This window comes from Musa acuminata, chromosome BXJ3-1, assembly GCF_036884655.1.
Source record: "Musa acuminata AAA Group cultivar baxijiao chromosome BXJ3-1, Cavendish_Baxijiao_AAA, whole genome shotgun sequence".
NCBI classification, from domain to species: domain Eukaryota; kingdom Viridiplantae; phylum Streptophyta; class Magnoliopsida; order Zingiberales; family Musaceae; genus Musa; species Musa acuminata.
The window spans coordinates 12117501-12140808 of NC_088349.1; the positions used below are offsets into that span (position 1 = coordinate 12117501).

General features: G+C 39.2%; 4 protein-coding genes across 4 annotated transcripts; all 4 read right to left on the bottom strand.

Annotated features, from left to right (window-relative positions):
• Positions 1-5435: 5435 nt before the first annotated feature.
• Positions 5436-6773, bottom strand: LOC135628725 (glutathione S-transferase U17-like). Its single transcript, XM_065135580.1, has 2 exons — positions 5999-6773; positions 5436-5914 (listed from the first exon to the last, which is right to left on the bottom strand). The coding sequence occupies exons 1-2, from the start codon at positions 6326-6328 to the stop codon at positions 5549-5551; spliced, it is 696 nt and encodes a 231-aa protein (XP_064991652.1). The 5' UTR covers positions 6329-6773; the 3' UTR covers positions 5436-5548.
• Positions 6774-7149: 376 nt separating this feature from the next.
• Positions 7150-8161, bottom strand: LOC135628726 (glutathione S-transferase U17-like). The gene is made up of 2 exons (XM_065135581.1): positions 7794-8161; positions 7150-7693 (listed from the first exon to the last, which is right to left on the bottom strand). Exons 1-2 carry the CDS (start codon positions 8118-8120, stop codon positions 7340-7342), a joined length of 681 nt encoding a protein of 226 aa, XP_064991653.1. The 5' UTR covers positions 8121-8161; the 3' UTR covers positions 7150-7339.
• A 9761-nt stretch (positions 8162-17922) lies between these two features.
• Positions 17923-18824, bottom strand: LOC103997659 (glutathione S-transferase U17). Its single transcript, XM_065134620.1, has 2 exons — positions 18399-18824; positions 17923-18314 (listed from the first exon to the last, which is right to left on the bottom strand). Exons 1-2 carry the CDS (start codon positions 18726-18728, stop codon positions 17940-17942), a joined length of 705 nt encoding a protein of 234 aa, XP_064990692.1. The 5' UTR covers positions 18729-18824; the 3' UTR covers positions 17923-17939.
• A 1842-nt stretch (positions 18825-20666) lies between these two features.
• On the bottom strand, positions 20667-22857 carry LOC135628778 (glutathione S-transferase U17-like). The gene is made up of 2 exons (XM_065135682.1): positions 22441-22857; positions 20667-21432 (listed from the first exon to the last, which is right to left on the bottom strand). Exons 1-2 carry the CDS (start codon positions 22765-22767, stop codon positions 21058-21060), a joined length of 702 nt encoding a protein of 233 aa, XP_064991754.1. The 5' UTR covers positions 22768-22857; the 3' UTR covers positions 20667-21057.
• Positions 22858-23308: the final 451 nt, after the last annotated feature.

The window sequence follows — 23308 nt, forward strand, 5'->3', positions numbered from 1 at the left end:
TAAGATATTTCTCTCATGATATTAAAAGTGGATTATACTTTATAGATACTCAATTACCTTTATAAGGTTGTCTGTCATTCTCATTGTCGTTTGTACTAGATCCGAAACTTTCATACATATTAGTCTGATATTAAAAAATAGAGTATTCAAATAAGACATCTTTTGATGTTTAAGTCTAAGGATCAAATGTACAATTGAGACTACAGAATTATTATCTAACGATAAGATATCATTAATCATTTAGCTTATTTTTTAATAAGTACTTACATTAGTATCCCCACACAAATAAGACCAGCTATATGTACGAGTATATTTCTAACTTTAAAAATAGATGTCACTCTCTTCTCCGCTTGTAGCTGTTGCCTCTTCTCCTCTTCGAACTCTACCGTGACACAACAAAGTCTGACTTCGTATTTAACGGTGGGAAGTGAGACATAAGAACAAGACGATCGAAATATATGGCTCGGATGGCGGCTGTCAAAAGCAGTTGTCGGCCTCGCCATCGGCATTCGGAAGATCGGTAGTTGTGTGCTGACGATAACCTATGAGAACAAAAACATCAAAGCAACGTTTGGAGATCGCCCATCGAATCCAACAAGATGGTGGTATCCTTTATTGATCACCAACACAACATCATGAGCAAACACAAAAAGGCCACCTCACAGAAAACTACTGTCGGTGACATTATTCTCCACGGATTTTACCACAACAGCGACACCTGAAGCCACTCCAAGTGACCACCACGATTCCTTGTCTTTAATTTGCAGGAGACTCCTTCTATTTCCCCAGACGCATCTTGGCGAACTCCATCAGCTTCTCCGTCTCCGGCATCACTTCCTTCACGGCCTCATGGGTGCAGAACCTCTCCGCCCAAACCGCGAGCAGAGGCGTCTTCTCCTCGTCGAACAACTTGAGGCCGGTCATCTGCTCGATCACCTTCGCCCATCCCAGGTAGGAACCGAGAGCGATGTCGACGTAACCGATGGTGTCCCCGCCGAAGAAGGCTTTGCCCTTGCTCAGCTTCTCAAACGCCTCCTAGAGCAGCTTCAGCCCGGCCCACGCTTGCTCTGCGGATTCGGCCTTGGCCTCCTCTGTTTCAGCCTTTGCGATGCCGAACATTGACGGGAACCACTGCGTGCAGAGGATTCAGTCATCATCATTCATGTCGATGATCGTAGAAAATTTATAGACAATGAATGAATGGTCATTGTCCATCACGTTTCAGTAGTATGCGAGTGAACCAACTGTAACATAATGAATGATAAGATGCATGTATAAATGATTAGGATCAGTTCGCTTCTTTCTAAATGACATTATTATTATGCATGTGCATGGATCATTTGCGCGTGCAATACATGATTATTGTAAAATCATTTCTTTTCTTGTAATTAAAACTTGTTAAATTTGTTTATCCTTTGTTATTGTAATATCGTTGACGTCCGAGTCAATCCGATATTGTCCAAACCCAAAGGCATAAGAGTATTCTAAGTTGCTCTGAGATTATTCTAGAGTGATTCCGAGGTGGGAAGTCAATTCTCCGAAGCGTCGCCTGCACTAAGACCGACGTCGAGATAAGTTTCCTAACTCGATCCTTCTAACGTTTAAGTTAGTTCAAGATTTTTTTTTGGATATTAGATTTTATCCAAAAAAAAAAAGTCCCTTAGCATAATGCTGAGAGTTAGTTTTTATACCTGGACTATAAAGGAGACAGTCAGCATCTACCCCAACATCCTTCTCTAATGTTTTATCCATGTGGGTTAAGGAAAATATAGGTCCAAACCGTCTCCATTAGATTGTTGTCCACGTGAGTGAGTAAATGGAGAGTGATTTCGATTTTTTCTTTCCACGTCATCTCCACATGACAATAGGTGTCGGATGGTGATTGGCCGTCAATATATTTCTTATCATCCTTCATGCATGTGATAAAATTTCAAAATTAGAATCAAATTTTTTTTGAGAATTTTGCAGGTAATGTAAGGATTTTATTCATCGTTCTTGGTATGAAATATGCCTCCTTCTAATTGTTCCCTCGTTACTATATTCATATTGCACGTACAGTTGGTTTTCATGAACTTTGTTGTAGTTAATATATAATCTTTACTTTTAGGGCTTCAAACATGCAATATATTCATCTGTCTATCGTGGGAAAATTCATCTTCATTTAATCAAATTATAGTTTGATTGGTTCAATCTTTTTTTATTTTGACTCAGTCATATAAAAATTTATCCACCACGGTATAATAATATGTCAAAAATTTGAAGATCAGATACCAAATCAACCTTTTATAACTCAATCAATTTTAAGAATCTCTTAGTTCATCTCTTTTCATCTCACACATATTAATATTTTTATTAAAAAATATTTTTTAATGTCAACCTAAAAAACTCATGCTTTGTAGAAATATTTAGAAGGGAATAAAAATATATTTAGCTATAGTAAAGGTTCTTTTTAGTGAAATTAGTGTTCATTAAAAAATTTTAGTTTTCTGCAATAAATAAATTTTAAAATTTAAAATAATCAGAATTGACATATCTATATAATTTTAAATTTTTATTATAAATAATTTATATTAATTAATGTATGAAACTCCTCTATATCAATATAGCAATATGTTAGGGGTAACGTCTATCGATCCTCCGTAAGAGAATGGTACCGCAGTAGGCGACCTAATTACATAAGAGATATTTTTAGCATTCCAATTTTTAGACATAAAAAAATTTATATAGAAATTCCTATAGTTCTGAAAGTAAAATAGATAATCTCATTTACCCTAATGTCATCAACTTTACAAATGGAAGATATAGCACGTGATAGCTCGTGCATGAATGACACGAAAGCGATAGACAAAAAGTAATTTCAATAGTGGTGGCGAACGGTAGCATCGTAATTTCAATGGTGATGGTGAACGGTGGCACCTTGGGTGGCTGTTGTGGTGGTGGTCGGTGACAACGACGTGATGATTAGCCTAGCCGATATCAATTCTAACATTGATGACGAGGAGGAAGAGGAGGTAGAGTGATGAAGCATCTGTGTTGGTAGTGCACTAGAGGAAGATGAGGGAGGTGAGGCATCTACATTAGTAGTGCACCCCTCTGCCTCTTCTAATGACGGTTTGTGTTCGCATTGACACTGGAAGAATAACAAAAGGCAGGTGAGGCATCTATGTCACTGACGATAAAGAGGTAGGAGGAAGAGGAGGCAGGTGAGGTGGAGTGGATGCGGTTGATCGATCTTGAAACACTAGCTAAATTGGCGATTCTCAATCCGAAGGCTAATTGCAATAGAGCAATCCATTGTTTCTTCATCGTCTCACTCATCATATCCATCATTACCATCTTTCTGATCATTTCCCCCACCACCATGACACTAGAGGTGAGCGAAAAGGAGGATGAGACTTTGTTGTCTCTCCTGTCATCAGATCTATACTGTTTGGGCCTTCATTTTGTGTTGTGATCAATCCATGTCATTTGATCGAATCCCCTTCGATTGTGGGCAGAGTTGATTTAGAAGGCAACCACGCCATTGTGATCAGGGCATATGTGTCATTCGCACGTCGACTAAAGCTCGAGAGCTTAAAGTAGACACGCCTCTTAACTGAGCTTGCTTGCAACCTCTCCCTCCTTCTCGCTACCCATTACCCCTTCCTTAAATCCACCATGCCACTGGATGAAGTCGCCATCCGAGGATTTAAGTATGTCGCTAACGTAGATGTCTCACTTGCCTCCTCTTCCTTCTTTGACGTTGATGTAAATGTAGAGCAACGTTGGAGGAGGAAGATGAGGTAGAGTGGTACGATGCCAACACAAATGCCTTACCTCCCTCCTCTTCCTCCTCATTGTCGATGTTCGAATCAACATCGGCAAAGTTAACTACTATGTTGTTGTCGCTAATCACTGCCACAATAGCTACCCACGGTGCCACCATCTATCATTACCAATGAAATTACCTTTTTGCCTATCGTTTTTGCTTTATTCATGCATGTGGTATCACGTGTTGTATCTTCCATCGACAAAGCTGATGACATTAAGGTAAATTGGGTTAAATATTTCACTTTCATAACTATAGAGATTGTAATATAAATTTTTAAAATATAGGGATTGAGATGCTAAATAGGTCTAACTATATGGGGTAATATATAATTAGCCTGTCATCACTATTGAAATTATCTTTTTGCCCATCATTTTCTTCTCATTCATGCACGTGTCGTCACGTGCTGTATCTTTTGTTAGTAAAACCGATAACATTAGGGTAAATGGGGTTCAATGTGTCACTTTCATAGGGATTTCAATATAAATTTTTGAAGTATAAGACAAGGATACTAAGGAGGTCTAACTATAAGAGGTAATATGTAATTAGCCCACCACCATCATTGAAATTATCTTTTTACCTATCGTTTTTGTGTCATTCATGTATATGCTCTCACATATTATATCTTCTATCGATAAAGCCGATGACGTTAAGATAAATGAGATTAAATATTTCACTATCATAATTATAATGATTTCAGTATAAATTTTTTAAGTCTAGATAAAACACTAAAAAAGTCTAACTATATAGGATAATCTATAATTAGCCCTATAATAGGCCTACTTTGAATAAGAAATAATTAAGTTTATTTAATATTATCTTACCACATTGTTAAGTTTTTCGTCTCGCATAAGTTGTGCAATCCAATGTGTTTTATCGAGGCATAGTATTTGTCAACTACCTGCTTCCCTTTTCTTTCTTTTCTTTCTTCTAATCTCTCTTATGATATTATAATAAATCCAATATTTAATTTGAAAATTTTGATACGTTGATTGAGTTTGTTTATTAAGATAAAATAAATTTATTGTCTAACACAACTCTGTTCGTCTTCCTCTTCCAGTAATTTTTTTATATTTTACCTAAAATAATATTTATTGTTTGGCATGTATACGTTGTCTCTCTAATAAGGTTTTATGATACCCTTTGTTTTCACTTTAATGAAAATATCTTTCCGCATCACCCTTGCTCTTAGCTACAAACAAATTATTGCCACCACCATCGCCACCTTGCTTTCAAGTAGCCGCCTCCTCCGCCTTCGTCATTTTTATCCTGTCTCTTCTCATTAGTGACAAGGAGCTCTTCCTCTTCACCACACTGTCGCCCCTTCTGCTTTTGGCAACCAATGGAGAGCAAGGTGGTAGTGACGATTTGATAATAGTGACACAAAAGAGTGTTATAGTAAAAACAGAATAGATAATTAGTCGAGAGCGAGACGATAGCGAGAGTGTTGAGAGTCATGGGGGAGTAGAAGGTCATAGAGGAGGCACGGATGATATGGTAGGTGAGTATGGTTATAAACAAGTATTTTTTATCAAAAATAACAAAAGAAATTACATCATCATATAAAAGTTTAATAGTAATAAATTTTTTTTATAAAATATCGAATTTATTTCAAACACATGTTTACTGTCAAAGAAATCCTTTATTGAAAAGCGTAATATATTATTCAACACACAAATATATATATATATATATATATATATATATATATATATATATAATGGCCATCTTAAAGGTTTTTTAGTTTGCCGGAGGAGTTTTGGCACTGGCGGCACGCTTCCTAGCGAACTCCTCTGGGTCCGGCATCACCGCCTTCACTGCCTCGTGGGCGCAGAACCTCTCCGCCCACCTCGCAAGCAGAGGCATCTTCTCCTCGTTGATGAACTTCACACCACTAGTCTTCTCCATCACCTTCAGCCACCCCAGGAAGCACCCCAAGGCGATGTCGACGTATCCGATGTCATCCCCTCCGAAGAATCCTTTTCCTTTGCTCAGTCTCCCGAATGCCTCATCCAGTAGCTTCAGCCCCGCGATCACCTGCCCCGCTGCTTCCCCCTTGGCCTCCTCCGTCTGCGCCTTCGATAACGCAGCCCCCGATGGGTTCAACTGCGATGCAGTAAGGATAACGGAGAGAGCAGTTTAGTCCACCGTCGCCACCTTAAAGCTCCAGTCTGTGATCAGCATGCGTACCTTGTCATCGATGTACGCGGCCCAGAACCGGTGGAGAGCGCGCTCGTAGGGGTCGGCCGGCAAGATGGCACGGCCGGCGACGGGCCAGGCCTCGTCGACGTACTCCACGATGATCATTGACTCGCAGATGGGCTTGCCGTGGTGGAGGAGGACGGGGATTTTCTTGTATACGGGGTTGGATCTCAGAAGCAGCTCACTCTTCTCCCCAGACTTCTCCTGCAGGAACTCGTACTCCACCCCCTTCAGGTTCAGCGCGATCCTCGCACGCAGCACGAACGGGCCCGGCCATGTCCCGATCAGCTTCACCTCTACTCCCTCTGCCGTTGCCATGGATCTCCGAGTTGAGAGGCAGCCACACTCGGGTTCGCCCTTGTAGGGAGAGCTTCTTGCAGAGCAAGGCAAGGCGTTGACTAATGGCTAATGGAAAACTCAACACCTCCCCGAACTGTTGAAAATATTTTTTTAGACGAACTGTCTCACCGAATCAAGTTTGACGTCGCCTCCATGCATCGACCCTTCACATCGCTACGTCAACGCACCAATGAGAAGAAACTCTGCGATGAAATCTTGGAAGACCGACAGCAATCTGCCTCTACTTTCTCACAGAAATCTTCTTCCACTTGCAATATTTTGGATCTTCTGCGGCGTGCTGTTCCTTTTTTACTAGAAGAAAGATGGAGATTAGTCTCCTACTTTGTCGAAATCAGTTGAAGGACAGATAGAACAGGAGAAAGAGTTGACAAAAAGATTACCGAGTCGCCTGCGACACTGTGTGGCTGCTGAAAGATGTATTTGTTGCGTTCATTCATTCCACATAAACCACAAGCCGAGCAGAGTTCAACCAATCCATATTCAACTTGTTTGCACAATTAATCCAAAGGCAGCAAATGCAAGTGCTGTGTGCTTTTACCCAAAGGCAGGCATTAGGATGAGTAGTGAAAGAATTTTGATGGGAGAACATAGAGGATAAAGCTTCATATTCTATCCAGTTATCCTTCCAAACTCTTACTGATCCACCATTGCTGATCTCAAAACTTATGGAGGTCATGAAAGCATCCTCAATGCCATCCCAATTCATGAAAATGGGTAGTTATGTGCTGACGATAATATACGAGAACAAAAAAGTCAAAGCAACCTTTGGAGATCGCCCATCGAATCCAACACAATGGTATCCTTTATTGATCACCGACACAACATCATGAGCAAACACAAAAAGGCCACCTCACAGAAAACTACTGTCGGTGACATTATTCTCCACGGATTTCACCACAACAGCGAGATCCTGAAGCCACTCCAAGTGACAACCACGATTCCTTGTCTTTAATTTGCAGGAGACTCCTTCTATTTCCCCAGACGCATCTTGGCGTACTCCATCAGCTTCTCCGTCTCCGGCATCACCTCCTTCACGGCCTCGTGGTTGCAGAACCTCTCCGCCCAAACCGCGAGCAGAGGCGTCTTCTCCTCGTCGAACAACTTGAGGCCGGTCATCTGCTCGATCACCTTCGCCCACCCCAGGTGGGCGCCGAGGGCGATGTCGACGTAGCCGATGGTGTCCCCGCCGAAGAAGGCTTTCCCCTTGCTCAGCTTCTCAAACGCCTCCTCGAGCAGCTTCAGCCCGGCCCACGCTTGCTCTGCGGATTCGGCCTTGGCCTCCTCTGTTTCAGCCTTTGCGATGCCGAACATTGACGGGAACCACTGCATGCAGAGCATTCAGTCATCATCATTCATGTCGATGATCGTAGAAAATTTATAGACCAAGAAAACAGAGGTCAGAAATTGATGGAGGCATGCGAACCTTGTCGTCGATGTAGACGGCCCAGAAGCGGTGGAGGGCGCGCTCGTAGGGGTCGGCCGGCAAGATGGCGTGGCCGGAATTAGCCCAGGCCCCGTCGACGTACTCCACGATGATCATCGACTCGCAGACGGGCTTGTCGTGGTGGAGGAGGACGGGGACCTTCTTGTACACAGGGTTGGATCTCAGAAGCAGCTCGCTCTTCTCCCCGAACTTCTCCTGCAGGAACTCGTACTCCACCCCCTTCAGGTTGAGGGCGACCCTCGGGCGCAGCACGAACGGGCTCGGCCACGCCCCGATCAACCTCACTTCTCCTGCCGCCGCTGCCATTGTCTTCTTCTTCTTCTTCTCCCTTCTTCGGTATGAGAGGCAGCAACGCCTGGGCTTCGTTCGTATATATAATAAAGGTTGTGATGCTTCTTGGAAGCTGCTGTCCTGCTTCTTGGGCAACAAGGCGGCGATGAATTGCTATAGAAATAAAGCGTGCGTCTGCAGTGACGACGCAGGGAGTCCCCTTTTTCATCAGATTGCACATCTAATTTTGTTTCCATGGACAAAGTAGAACTTTTGACTCCATGTTTGACCAAACGACACCTATATATATCGCCCGACGAGAACAGAATCAAATTTCTTTATAATCAACCATATATTAAGTCCATTGAAATATTGACGAATACAATGATGTCATATCAGCAGCACGAGAACAGCTGCAGCTCACGGCCAACAAGAGATTAGGATGCGGAGCCTCCCATGCTACCTCGTCTTGTATTCACCGTTCACAGAAAGTGAGATTTGGGTTTGATACCTTCGAGCACGATATGAAATTAATTATAATTAGTTATTATTAACATTTTGATCTTTATTTTTTAAAATATTATATTAAGATATATATATATATATATATAAGTAAAATATTTAATCTTATTTCTAGTTAATTTTGTTGACAAAAATATCGTAGAGTTTATCATTGATTACATACTAATTTTATCTCACTTTGATTTATTACTGAGTATATACGATACTTCTATCAACAAAATTGATGATATTAAATAAAATAAAATAAAATATTTTATTTTTGTAAGCATAAAAAACCTAATATAACTTTTGAAAATGTATGAATCGTGATACTAAGGATAACTAATTACAGAGAATAATTTATAATTAGTAGCAGGATATCACTTGTCTGATACAGCATATCTTGCTATTGTTATTGTATGGGTTCTTATTTTCATTATTTTTTTTTATCATGTAAAAAATGACTGACTTTTGTATTGCAGTGTAAATCCTTTATTTAAATTTTGAATTATAGGTCAAACAGAATATGTGTGACTTAATCTTTCAATCCTTAAGCACATGGAATTATCTTCATAATTCATCTTTTTTCTAATAATGCATGTGAATATTTTTAATATATATATTTTTATATGTTAACTATAATTTTTTATTTGTTTATAAAATAAAAATCAATTAAGATTTGTTAATTCTACTTCTGTTGAGGTCGTTTTGAATAATTAATTACATATAGATCATGAGGAAATCGTTTAAATATTTAAACGATTTAAAACCAAAATGATCGGTTCCTATTTTTTAAAATAAAAAATTAAAATCTAATCACTCATGATTAATTCTGATTTGATTTAAAATCGATTAACCATCTCATGAGGATAGTAATTATGATAAGACTCGGTTGACGTCAGATGATGCCTCCCGTCTCGATTGACGCGACAGCACTCGGTGAAATGGACCATAACGTCGGTTGAGACGCATTAACGCCTGCTCAGGCTCAGTTCTTCACGCCACGCCAACACCAGTGTCAGACACTACCAGCTTGCCCCATGCAAGCGAGCAGCTCAGGAAGTAGTAAGCTTTCTTATAAATACCCCCTCGTTCGTCAGGAGGGGGAGAGAGAAACAAACATACAAAAAGATTTCTTCATCCGAATCCCCCTTTGCATCAACTAACTTGATCGTTGGAGGGGTCGGGCCGAGCACCCCGACCTGACCTTTGTGCAGGGGTGAAGCCGAAGGTCCCCACGAGATGTGAAGGCGAGGAGTTCCTGCTCGGAGGAGACAACAACACCGTCCCGACCACCGCACCCAATCACCTTGGCGGACTCGATGGCCATCTCGGGAAGATCCCCATCATTCGGACCCGAACCCAACCACGTCGGTCCCGAGGCCACGGCTTAAGGTTGTTTACACCAACACCATCATAGTCAATAATCAATACTACCACCAAATACTTGTACACCAAGCACATCGCTATAAATGACCTTCACCCACTTTTTCTTAATGCATTGGTCTCCACCAAACATCTTTTCCGCTCTAATTAAAATTTCTTAAACCAATTCAAGAAATAAATGATGCAAAGTTAAAATTTAAACGAGGTAATTGAAAATTCATTACAAGGAATTTTTTAATAAACAATTCAAATATCTACCCAAGATATCTTGATTTATAAAAAAAATTAAGGATATAATATGTATATAAGTTTTGACCCTTTATTCTCGTATGATAATTTGTATTTCTTTTATTTAGTATATAAGTTTTGACCCAACATATTGATATGATTTCTTTTATTCTCGTATGAGAAGTGGTCAAGTAAGGAGGTGGGCTATGGGTTGTTCTTTTGGTAAGGTTTTCATTCTATTTGGTAGTAGTACCAAATCATAAGTATGGTTCTTCTATGGAGCATCCATCTCTTCCTGCATAGCAACTAACCACTTTTCTTTTTGCTCACTTTCAACTGCTTCCTGGTAACTCTATGGTTTACCTGCATCAGTAAGCATTACATACTCATCTGTAGAGTATCTTCTGGAAGGTTGACGTTGTCTAGAAGATCTTCTCAACTGAGGTTCTACAAGAAGTTGCTCTATTACATTTCAATCGTATGTGAGTGAACTAACTGTAATATAATGAATGATAAGATGCATGTATAGATGATTAGGATCAGTTCACTTCTTTCTAAATGACATTATTATTATGCATGTGCATGGATCATTTGCGCGTGCAATACATGATTATTATAAAATCATTTTTTTCTTATAATTAAAACTTGTTAAATTTGTATGTCCTTTGTTAGGGGATTTCCTCGTTGACGTCCGAGTCAACCCAACATTATCCAAATCCGAAAGCATAAGAGTATCCTAAGTGGCTCTAAGGTGATTTTGGAGTGGTTATGAGGTGGAAAGTCGATCCTCCAAAGCGTCGCCTACACTGAGATCAATGTTGAAAGAAGTTTTCTAACTCGATCCCTCCAATATTCATGTTAGTCCAAGGTTCTTTTTGGGGTATTGATTTTACTCAAAAAAAAAAAAAAAGAGTCCCTTAGCCTAATACTAAGGGTTAGCTTTTATACCTGATCTATAGAGAGGATAGTTTGCATCTACCCCAATATTATTCTTTAATGTTTTGTCCATGTGGATGAAGGAGAAGACTGGCTTGAACCGTCATATTGTTGTCTATAGAGATAAACAAGTGGAGGGTGACTAAGATCTTTTCTTTCCACATCGTCTCCACAATAGGTATCGGATGATAATTGATCGTCAATATGTTCATTATCATCTTTCATGAATGTGATAATATTTCAAGATTAGAATAAAAAATTTGTTGAGAATTTTGCAGGTATAAGGATTTTGTTCATCGTTCTTGGCATGAAATATGCCTCCTTCTAATTGTGCCCTCGTTACTATATTCATATTGCACGTACAATTGGTTTTCATGGACTTTGTTGTAGTTAATATATAATCTTTACTTTTAGGGCTTCAAACATGCAATATATTCGTATTGCAAGTTCATCTTTTTTATTACAAGATCGTTTACCCACCTGTGTCTATCTATCGTGGGAAAATTCATCTTCATTTAATCAAATTATAGTTTGACTGGTTCATTCTTTTTTTTATTTTGACTCACTCAGATAAAAATTTGTCCACCTCGGTATAATAATATGTCAAAATTTGAAGATCAGATACCAAAACAACCTTATATAACTCTATCAATTTTAAGAATCTCTTAATTTATCTCTTTTCATCTCACACATATTAATATTTTTATTAAAAAAATATTTTTTAATATCACTCTGAAAAATGCATACTTTGTAGAAATATTTAGAAGGAAAAAAAAGATGTTTAACTATATTAAAGGTTCTTTTTAGTGAAATTAGTGTTCATTCAAAAAAATTATTTTTTGCATCAAATAAATAATAAATTTTAAAATAATCAGAACTAACATATCCATATAATTTTAAAATTTTATCATAAATAATTTATATTAATTAATATATGAAACTCTTCCGTATCAATATAACAATATATTAGAGGTAATGCCTATCGATCCTCCGTAAGAGAGTGGTACCATAGTAGGCGGGCTAATTACATATTACCCTTTGTAGTTAGTTAGACATCTTTAGTGTTTCAATTCCTAGACATAAAAAATTTATATTGAAGTCTCTATAATTATAAAAGTAAAATATATAACCCCATTTACCCTAATGTCATTAACTTTACCAATAGAAGATACATCATGTGATAGCTCGTGTATGAATGACATGAAAATAATGGATAAAAATATAATTTCAATTATGGTGGTGAATGGTGGCATCATGGGTGGTTGTTATGATGGTGGACGGTGACAACGACACGATGGTCGGCTTAGCCGATATCGATTCTAACATCAATGATGAGGAGGAAGAGGAGGTAGAGTGATGAAGCATCTGTGTTTGTAGTTCATTGGAAGAAGAGGAGGGAGGTGAGGCATCTGCATTGGCAGTACACCACTCTGCCTCTTTTAGTATTGCTCTACATCTACGTCGACACTAGAAGAGGAAGAAAAGGCAGGTGAGGCACCTGTGTCACCAACAACGAGGTGGGAGGAGGAAGGTGAGGTAGAGCGGATACGATTGATCAATCTTGAAACACTAGCCAAAATGGTGATTCCCAATCTGAAGGCTAATTGCAATGCAGCGATCTATCGTTTCTTCATCGTCTTGCTCATCAGATCCATCGCTACTATCTTTCTGATACTTTCCCCCACCATCATGAAATTAGAGGTGAGCAGGAAGGAGAATAAGAGTTTGTTGTCTCTATTGAAAAGAATAAAAGATAAGAATAATTATTGAAGAAGCTTTATTGAAGTAGCTTTAGCTTGAATATAAACATATCCCTCTTCTATTTATACATATTAGGAGGAAGGATTTCCCTCAACAAAATAGAGAATTTCCCTCAACAGAGTAGAGAGATTTCCTCATATAGTTAAGGAAATTTTATCTACTATCATGCCCCCGCAAGATGATGCTCCTGTCAAATATACCAATCTTGGATTGATGCAAAGCAAACAGTTTATGAGCCAAAGGCTTCGTGAGTACGGCAAGAGCATATCGCTGCTACTTCGTGAGTAAGGCAAGAGCATATCGCTGCTACTGTTGTTGCTGTTGCTGTTGTTACGGCAGCGATGATGACGGTTGCAGCAGAGGAGAAACCTGTAGCAATGGAAAAAACTATAGCAATGCTGTAGCATAGGAATAAGCTGCAGCAGAGGAGGAAGTTGCAGTAGAGGATGAAGTTATAGTGATGCTATAGCAGAGGAGGAAGCTACAACAGAAGTGCAGCAGAGGAGAAAGCTACAATAGAAGTGCAGCAGAGGAGGAAGCTATAACGATGCTACAATAGAGAAGAAGGCTACAGCAGAGGAGGAAAGGTGGGGCAGTGCTGGTGAGCGCAGCACTAGAGACGTCACAGCAGAAGGGAATGGACGTTGGTGCAGAGTGGTAGTGGAGAAGACAGTTGCCGTTCGCCGAGGAGGAAAGATTTGTCGCACCGACGGCCTAACGACGGAAAAGCAGTAGTAGAAAGCCTTTTCTTTTGCCGCCGGAAGTGGAGAAGCAACAGAGATGAGTCGATAGTGAAAAGAGAGCTTACTCTAAGTAAGTGGCTCTGATACCATATTGAAAAGAATAAAAGATAAGAATAATTATTGAAGAAGTTTTATTGAAGTAGCTTTAGCTTGAATACAAACATATCCCTCTTCTATTTATACATATTAGGAGGAAGGATTTCCCTCAACAAAATAGAGAATTTCCCTCAACAGAGTAGAGAGATTTCCTCATATAGTTAAGGAAATTTTATCTGCTATCATGCCCCCGCAAGATGATGCTCCTGTCAAATATACCAATCTTGGATTGATGCAAAGCAAACAGTTTACGAGCCAAAGGCTTCGTAAGTAAGGCAAGAGCATATCGCTGCTACTTCATGAGTAAGGCAAGAGCATATCGCTGCTACTGTTGTTGCTGTTGCTGTTGTTACGGCTGCGATGATGACGGTTGCAGCAGAGGAGAAACCTGTAGCAATGGAAAAAACTATAGCAATGCTGTAGCATAGGAATAAGCTGCAGCAGAGGAGGAAGTTGCAGCAGAGGATGAAGTTATAGCGATGCTATAGCAGAGGAGGAAACTACAACAGAAGTGCAGCAGAGGAGAAAGCTGCAATAGAAGTGCAGCAGAGGAGGAAGCTATAACGATGCTACAATAGAGAAGAAGGCTACAGTAGAGGAGGAAAGGTGGGGCAGTGCTAGTGAGCGCAGCACTAGAGACGCCACAGCAGAAGGGAATGGACGTTGGTGCAGAGTGGCAGTGGAGAAGATAGTTGTCGTTCGCCGAGGAAGAAAGATTTGTCACACCGACGGCCTGACGATGGAAAAACAGTAGTAGAAAGCCTTTTCTTTTGCCGCCGGAAGTGGAGAAGCAACAGAGATGAGTCGATAGTGAAAAGAGAGCTTACTCTAAGTAAGTGGCTCTGATACCATATTGAAAAGAATAAAAGATAAGAATAATTATTGAAGAAGCTTTATTGAAGTAGCTTTAGCTTGAATACAAACATATCCCTCTTCTATTTATACATATTAGGAGAAAGGATTTCCCTCAACAAAATAGAGAATTTCCCTCAACAGAGTAGAGAGATTTCCTCATATAGTTAAGGAAATTTTATCTGCTATCATGCCCCCGCAAGATGATGCTCCTGTCAAATATACCAATCTTGGATTGATGCAAAGCAAACAGTTTACGAGCCAAAGGCTTCGTGAGTAAGGCAAGAGCATATCGCTGCTACTTCGTGAGTAAGGCAAGAGCATATCGCTGCTACTGTTGTTGCTGTTGCTGTTGTTACGGCTGCGATGATAACGGTTGTAGCAGAGGAGAAACCTGTAGCAATGGAAAAAACTATAGCAATGCTATAGCATAGGAATAAGCTGCAGCAGAGGAGGAAGTTGCAGCAGAGGATGAAGTTATAGCGATGCTATAGCAGAGGAGGAAGCTATAACAGAAGTGCAGTAGAGGAGAAAGCTACAATAGAAGTGCAGTAGAGGAGGAAGCTGTAACGATGCTACAATAGAGAAGAAGGCTACAGCAGAGGAGGAAAGGTGGGGCAGTGCTGGTGAGCGCAGCACTAGAGACGCCACAGCAGAAGGGAATGGACGTTGGTGCAGAGTGGTAGTGGAGAAGACAGTTGCCGTTCGCCGAGGAGGAAAGATTTGTCGCACCGACGGCCTGACGACGGAAAAGAGATGAGTCGATAGTGAAAAGAGAGCTTACTCTAAGTAAGTGGCTCTGATACCATATTAAAAAGAATAAAAGATAAGAATAATTATTGAAGAATCTTTATTGAAGTAGTTTTAGCTTGAATACATTAACACGTCCCTCTTCTATTTATATAGATTAGGAGAGAGGATTTCCCTCAACAGAATAGAGAATTTCCCTCAACATAGTAGAGAAATTTCCTCATATAGTTAAGGAAATTTTATCTGCTATCAATCTCTCCCATCATTAGATCCGTACTATTTGGACCTCTATTTTGTGCGATGATTAGTCCTCATCGTTTGATCGAATCCCCTCTAGTTGTGGGCGGAGTTGATTTGGAAGTCGATTGGCAACCACACCATTGTGGATGGGGCATATGTGCCATTTGCATGTTGACTAAAGCTCGAGAGCTTAAAGTAGGCATGCCTCTTCACCAAGCTCGTTCGCAACCTCTCCCTCCTTCTCGTCGCCTATGATCCCTACCTCGAATCCATCATGCCACTAGACGAAGCCACCATCCGATGATTTGAGTATGACACTAATGTATATGCCTCACTTGCCTCATCTTTATTCTTTGACATTGATTTAAATGTAGAGCAGCTTTGGAGGAGGAAGATGAGATAGAGTGGTGCAGCACCAACGCAAATGCCTTACCTCCCTTCTCTTTCTCCTCATCATCGATGTTTGAATCAACATCGACAAAGCTAATCAACATGTTATTGTCACTGACCACCACCACTATAGCCACCCACAATGCCACTATCTACCATTACTATTGAAATTACTCTTTTGCCTATTATTTTTACGTTATTCGTGCATATGCTATCGCGTGTTGTATCTTCCATCGGTAAAATTGATGGCATTAAGGTAAATGAGGTTAAATGTTTCACTTTCATAACTATAAGGATTTTAATATAAAATTTTGAACAATAGGGATCGAGATATTAAAGAGGTCTAACTATAGGGGATAATTTATAATTAGCCTACCACCACTATATAAATTATCTTTTTGCCCATCGTTTTCTTGTTATTCATATACGTACCGTGTATCTTCCGTTACTAAAACCGACTATATTAAGATAAATGGGGTTCAATGTGTCACTTTCAATATAGAGATTTCAATATAAATTTTTTAAGTCTAGAGATACTAAAGAGGTTTATCTATAAGGGGTAATATATAATTAGCCAACCACCATAATTGAAATTACCTTTTTACCTATCATTTTTATATCATTCATGTATATGTCACATATTGTATCTTCTATCGGTAAAGCCATTAGAATAAATAAGATTAAATATTTCACTATCATAATTATAAGGATTTCAATATAAATTTTTACAATAATACTAAAAAATCTAACTATATAGAGTAATTTATAATTATCCCTATAGTAGGCCTACTTTGAATAAGAAATAATTAAGCTTATCTAATATTATCTTATCACATTGTTAAGTTTGTCATCTCGCATAAGTTGTGCAATCCAATGTGCACGAGCTTGGCTTTATCTAGACATAGTATTCCTATGTTCCTCTGCTACCTGCTTAGCTTTTCTTTCTTTTCTTTCTACTAATCTCTCTTATGACATTATAATAAATCTAATATTTAATTTAAAATTTTTGAAATGATGATTGAGTTTGTTTATTAAGATAAAATAAATTTATTATCTAACACAACTTTCGTCTTCCTCTTCCAGAGATTTTTTTTTTATATTTTACCTAAAATAATATTTATTGTTGGGCTTATATGTGACGATGTCTCTCTAATTAGTTTTTATGACACCTCTTTTTTATCACTTTAATAAAAATATCTTTATGCACCACCCTTACTCTTAGCTACAAACAAATTATTGCTAACACCATCGCCACCATGCTCTCAAGTAGCTGCCTCCTCCGCCTTCGTCATTATTATCACATCTCGTCTCATTAGCGATAGAGAGCTCTTCCTTTTCACCAGTATCGCCCCTTTTGCTTTTGGCCGCCAATGGAGGGCAAGGTGGTAGTGACGATCTGATAATAGTGGCGCAAAAGAATATAACGAAGGTTGTAGCAAAAACGGAGTAGACAATTAGTAAGGGTGAGGTGGTGGTGATAATGTTGAGTCATGAAGAAGTGGAAGATCGTAGAAGAAGCACCGATAATATGCGAATTATGGGAGGTATCCATGTTGAGTCATGAAGAAGTGGAAGATCGTAGAAGAAGCACCGATAATATGCGAATTATGGGAGGTGGATACGGTGGTGAAGGAATACTTTTATCAAAGCGAAAAAAACAAAAAGGATACATCATCATATAAAAGTTTAATAGTAATAACTTTTTTTATAAAATATCAAATTTATTTCAAACACATGTTTACTGGCAAAGAAATCCTTTATTGATAAGCGTAATATATTATTCAACACACCAATATATATATATATATATATATATATATATATATATATAAGTGTCAAAACTCCTCCGGCAAACTAAAAATCCTTTAAGATGGCCACATATATATATATATATATATATATATATATATATATATATATATATATATATATATATATATATATATATATATGTGGCCATCTTAAAGGATTTTTAGTTTGCCGGAGGAGTTTTGACACTGGCGGCACGCTTCCTACCGAACTCCGCTAACCTCTCTGGCTCCGGCATCACCGCCTTCACTGCTTCGTGGGCGCAGAACCTCTCCGCCCACCTCGCAAGCAGAGGCATCTTCTCCTCGTCGATGAACTTCACACCACTAGTCTTCTCCATCACCTTCAGCCACCCCAGGAAGCACCCCAAGGCGATGTCGACGTATCCGATGTCGTCCCCTCCGAAGAATCCTTCTCCTTTGCTCAGTCTCCCGAATGCCTCCTCTAGTAGCTTCAGCCCCGCGATCACCTGCCCCGCTGCTTCCACCTTGGCTTCCTCCGTCTGCGCCTTGGATAACGCAGCCCCCGATGGGTTCAACTGCGATGCAGCAAGGATAACGGAGAGAGCAGTTTAGTCCGTCGTCGCCACCTTAAAGCTCCCTTCTGTGATCAGCGTGCGTACCTTGTCATCGACGTACGAGGCCCAGAACCGGTGGAGAGCGCGCTCGTAGGGGTCGGCCGGCAAGATGGCACGGCCGGCGGCGGGCCAGGCCTCGTCGACGTACTCCACGATGATCATCGACTCGCAGATGGGCTTGCCGTGGTGGAGGAGGACGGGGATTTTCTTGTATACCGGGTTGGATCTCAGAAGCAGCTCGCTCTTCTCCCCAAACTTCTCCTGCAGGAACTCGTACTCCACCCCCTTCAGGTTCAGCGCGATCCTCGCACGCAGCACGAACGGGCTCGGCCATGCCCCGATCAGCTTCACCTCTATTCCCCCTGCCGCCGCCATGGATCTCCGAGTTGAGAGGCAGCCACGCTCGGGTTCGCTCTTGTAGGAGAGTTTCTTGCGGAGCAAGACAAGGCAAGGCGTAGACTAATGGCTAATGGAAGAGTAAAGTCCTCCCTGAACTGTTGAGAATGTGTATTTACACGAACTCTCTGACCGAATCGAGTTTGGCGTCACCTCCAATGTATCGACCCTTCACATCGCTACGTCAACGCACCAATGAGAAGAAACTCTGCGATGATATCTTGAAAGGCTGACAGCAATCTGCCTCTACTTCTCAGAAAAATATTCTTCAACTTGCAATATTTTGGGTCTTCTGCAGCGTGCTGTTCATTTTTACTATAAAAAAAAGGGAGATTAGGCTCCTACTTTGTCGAAATCGGCTGAAAGAACAGCTTGAACAGGAGAAAGAGTAGACAAAAGGGATAACTGAGTGGCTTGTGACGCCAATTATATCTTTTTAATATCTCGATTTTAGATTTTCAAATATTATATTAAAATTTTTATAATTATAAAAATAAATTATTTAAACTCATTTATCATAATACTATCGATTTTACTAATAAAAATATATATAAATGATAAAAAAAATAATAGATAAAAAAATTATTGGATTTAAAATTTTATAATATATATATTCTAACATCACATGTATAAATAGTGCCACACCAGTTTGCCTCACTTGTCTCTTCTGACACAGAAAAAAGCGATATAGAAGGAGAAAAAGAAGATAGATTGATATAGTGTCAACACAGATGTCTCACTTCCATCCTTTGATATTAACGTAAATGTCTTACCGTTTTATGTCATCTTCCTTCTCTTATCATTATTCAAATTGATACCGACAAGATTGACCATCACGTTATTATTGTCAATCACCACCACCACAATAGTGACATACGGTATCATCGTTAAAATTATCTTTTTACTTATCATTTTTGTTTCATGATATATCTTCAATTGGTAAAATTGATTTCATTAGGATAAATAAGGTTAAATGTTTCTTCGATAAAGTTGATAACATTAGGATAAATAAGATTAAATATTTCACTTAACTATATAAATTTTAATATAAATTTTTATATCCACAATATTAAAGAGGTCTAATTGCAGAAAGATATAATGTAATTAATCTGCCACCACAATTAAGATTACTTTTTTGTCTATCATTTTTATATTATTTATGCACATGTTAGTATTTTTTATTGCTAAAACCAATGATGTTAGGATAAATAAAATTAAATATTTTATTTTTATAATTATAAAGATTTTAATATAAATTTTTTAAATATAAAAATTAGCCCTCACTTGCGATACAGTGTGGCTGCTGAAACATGCATTTGTTGCGTTCATTCATTCCACATAAACCACATCGAAGTAGAGGCAGAGTTCAACCAATCCACATTCAACTTGTTTGCCCAATTAATCCAACGGCAGCAAATGCATGTTGATGTGTGATTTACCCAAAGGCAGGCATTAGGATGAGCAGTGAAAGAACTTTGATGGGAGAACATAGAGGATAAAGCTTCATATTCTATCCAGTTATCCTTCCAAACTCTTACTGATCCACCATTGCTGGTCTCAAAGTTTTGGAGGTCATGAAAGAATCCTCAATGCCATCCCGAATCCAAGACTAAGATGAATAGTTTGATTGATCATTCCAAGCACATCAACAATGTCAGTGTTTCATGCAATACAACACTACCAACTTCCTCACAGTAAAAGATTTTGGAAGTTTATCTCCTTTCAACAAGGGCTACATATTTCTTATGAACTGTGAAAACTCAGAGCATCCTAATTTTCAATACCTTTCTACAGATAAATTTTGGAATAATATGTTTTATATTCAGGTATCACTGACAGCACACCATGAATAGGTACCGGTCTAATCTACCTTAAATTTTGGCAACCAGAGGCTCCCAAATGTTCGAGACCAAGGTGTAACCCAGAAACCTCATATCTTAGAACTATTGTCCATGAATTTATACATATGAATTCCATTACAACCATAATTCACTTGAATATTACTCCTAGTATACTGTACTGGTTATTATCCCTGAGCAAGCATCATTCAACTGCTCCCTACTCCATAGTAAAAGACCAGAATCCATTTGTTTTGCTATGAACTATGCTAATCTCCATGATGGTTTCAATATGCTGCAGAGGCCTTCAGCCTGGCCCGGCACAATTTAGCGTATACATGTAGTACACATGTAGTATGTTGTACTGGTTATTATCCCTGAGCAAGCACTATTCAACTGCTCCCCGCTCCATAGTAAAAGACCAGAATCCACTTGCTTTGCTATTAAATATACTGACCTCCATGATGGTTTCAATCTGCTGCAGTGGCCCTCAGCCTGGCCCGGCACAATTTAGCGTATTCCTCCAACCTCTCATTCTCCGGCATCACATCCTTCACAGCCTCATCAGAGCAGCACCTGTCCGCCCAGCCCACAAGGAGAGGTGACTTCTCATCGTCCAAGAACTTGAACCCAGGCACCTCTTCACATACCCTGAACCACCCCAAGAAGCAGCCAAGAGCAATGTCAAGGTATCCAATGGCGTCGCCTCCGAAGAAGCCCTTCCCTTTGCTCAGCCTCTCAAAGGCCTCCTCCATTAGCTTTATCCCTGTGTGTAGCTGCTCCACTGCTTCCACCTTGATCATCTTGGGCTCATCCTTTGCAATTGCAAGTACTGATGGGAATAACTGCAGTATAACAGAGAGTGAAGAGAGAAACCAAGTCATTGCCATTCTCATAGCCGCAATTCTATCCTTCTTGTCGCCAATCAAGGTTAATTGTCATAGGAGCAATTTGGAACATGAGAAATAGGATACATAACAGTGATCTGCATGTGCTTCTAAATCAAAATTGGGCATCCTTTAGATAGAGAAGTATATACCCAAATCAGACTTGGATGGTACCCTACACAGAATTATTCCTAATATGAGATAAGAATAGCACAAGTCATGTTCCTTTAGTATTGAGTCTGACATGACAGTGAGATTGGGATTGGATAACCTTTAATTACTTTTCAAATGAATTCAGATAGGAACATGGGTATCAGTACCGGACTCGAATTCAGAAACCTCAATGGCTAATTAAGGTTGGATCCGGGGTCCAATTCATGAATATCTACCGACTGCGATATCTGATTAGAAGAAAAATATGCAATACAATAACTTTTGGGTGTTAATTAGAATTTGTATCAATAATTGAGTTCATAGATCAGTATAATTTAAACTTTATGCATCTTATCATCAATCAGCTTTAGGTTTTCGTGACGTTAAAAACTAAACTGACCACGATTGTCTCTCTTGAATCTATATTTTATAATTTTATTTTTCTAAATAGAGTTCAGAACTATATTTATATGCAATGGATTGATCTTCTAAAAGTAGAGTAGCTTCAAGATTGGTTAATTTAAATCAAATGACGATAAATCACAAATAAGCAAATAATCTATATGCAACCAGTAAAAACATAAATTTCATATACAAGAAAGGTGCTGATTCCAGGAACCCTATTTTAGAATAGGAATATTTCGGCTAAGCCACATGAGATAAAGGACAGTATATCTTTAGTGTATTAAGACTTATCGTTCGAGTAGAAAAATAGATATGCAATTTTCATCGATGTGGTTTAGGGTTCGAGCCTAAGTTTGGATAAGATGGAATTGGCAGGTAACCTGTTTGTCATTATTCCTCAACGCATACCTTGCCATCGATGTACGCAGCCCAGAACCGGTGGAGAGCGCGCTCGTAGGGATCGGCCGGCAAGACGGCGAGGCCGGCCGCGGCCCAGACCTCGTCGATGTACTCGACGATGATCATCGACTCGCAGACCGGCTTGCCGTGGTGGAGGACCGGGATCTTCTTGTACACAGGGTTGGATCTCAGGAGCAGCTCGCTCTTCGGCCCGGGCTTCTCTTGCAGGTACTCGTACTCCACCCCCTTGAGATTGAGGGCTACCCGTGCGCGCAGCACGAACGGGCTCGGGCACGACCCGATGAGCTTCACTTCGCCTCCCTCTGCGGCCGCCATTGATCTCTGGTCTTCTCCGATGAGAGGAAGCAACGCCTGGTGATATCAAGTCGTGGCATTTCTTCTCGGAGAAGGCGAAGCAATTGAGTAATAATATTATATATTTTATATATGGCGTTTTTACACATCCATCCTTTCTAAGTTTCACATTTGCCCTTCAGACACGTCAGCTCACTTGAGTTAAAAAATATTAAACACCTAAAATTCTTTTAATATTCTTATAATCATCATAATTATTTAAAAATATTAATATAATTTACAATTTCAATTGATAATTAACTGATAAATTAAACACGATGGTTATATATACATGTTTTTCGATTTTGGAGAGATGTTTATTTCAAACTTAAATTTAAGGAGATATATATATATATATATATATATATATATATATATATATGTATATATATATGTATATATCTATATAGCATAGAAAAAAATAGAAACATTTTCAAATAACGATGTATGTTATATGATTTCAAGATTCAAAAAACTAACATGTAAAAGGACTCGACCATTTAAACAACTTGTCAACCATCAG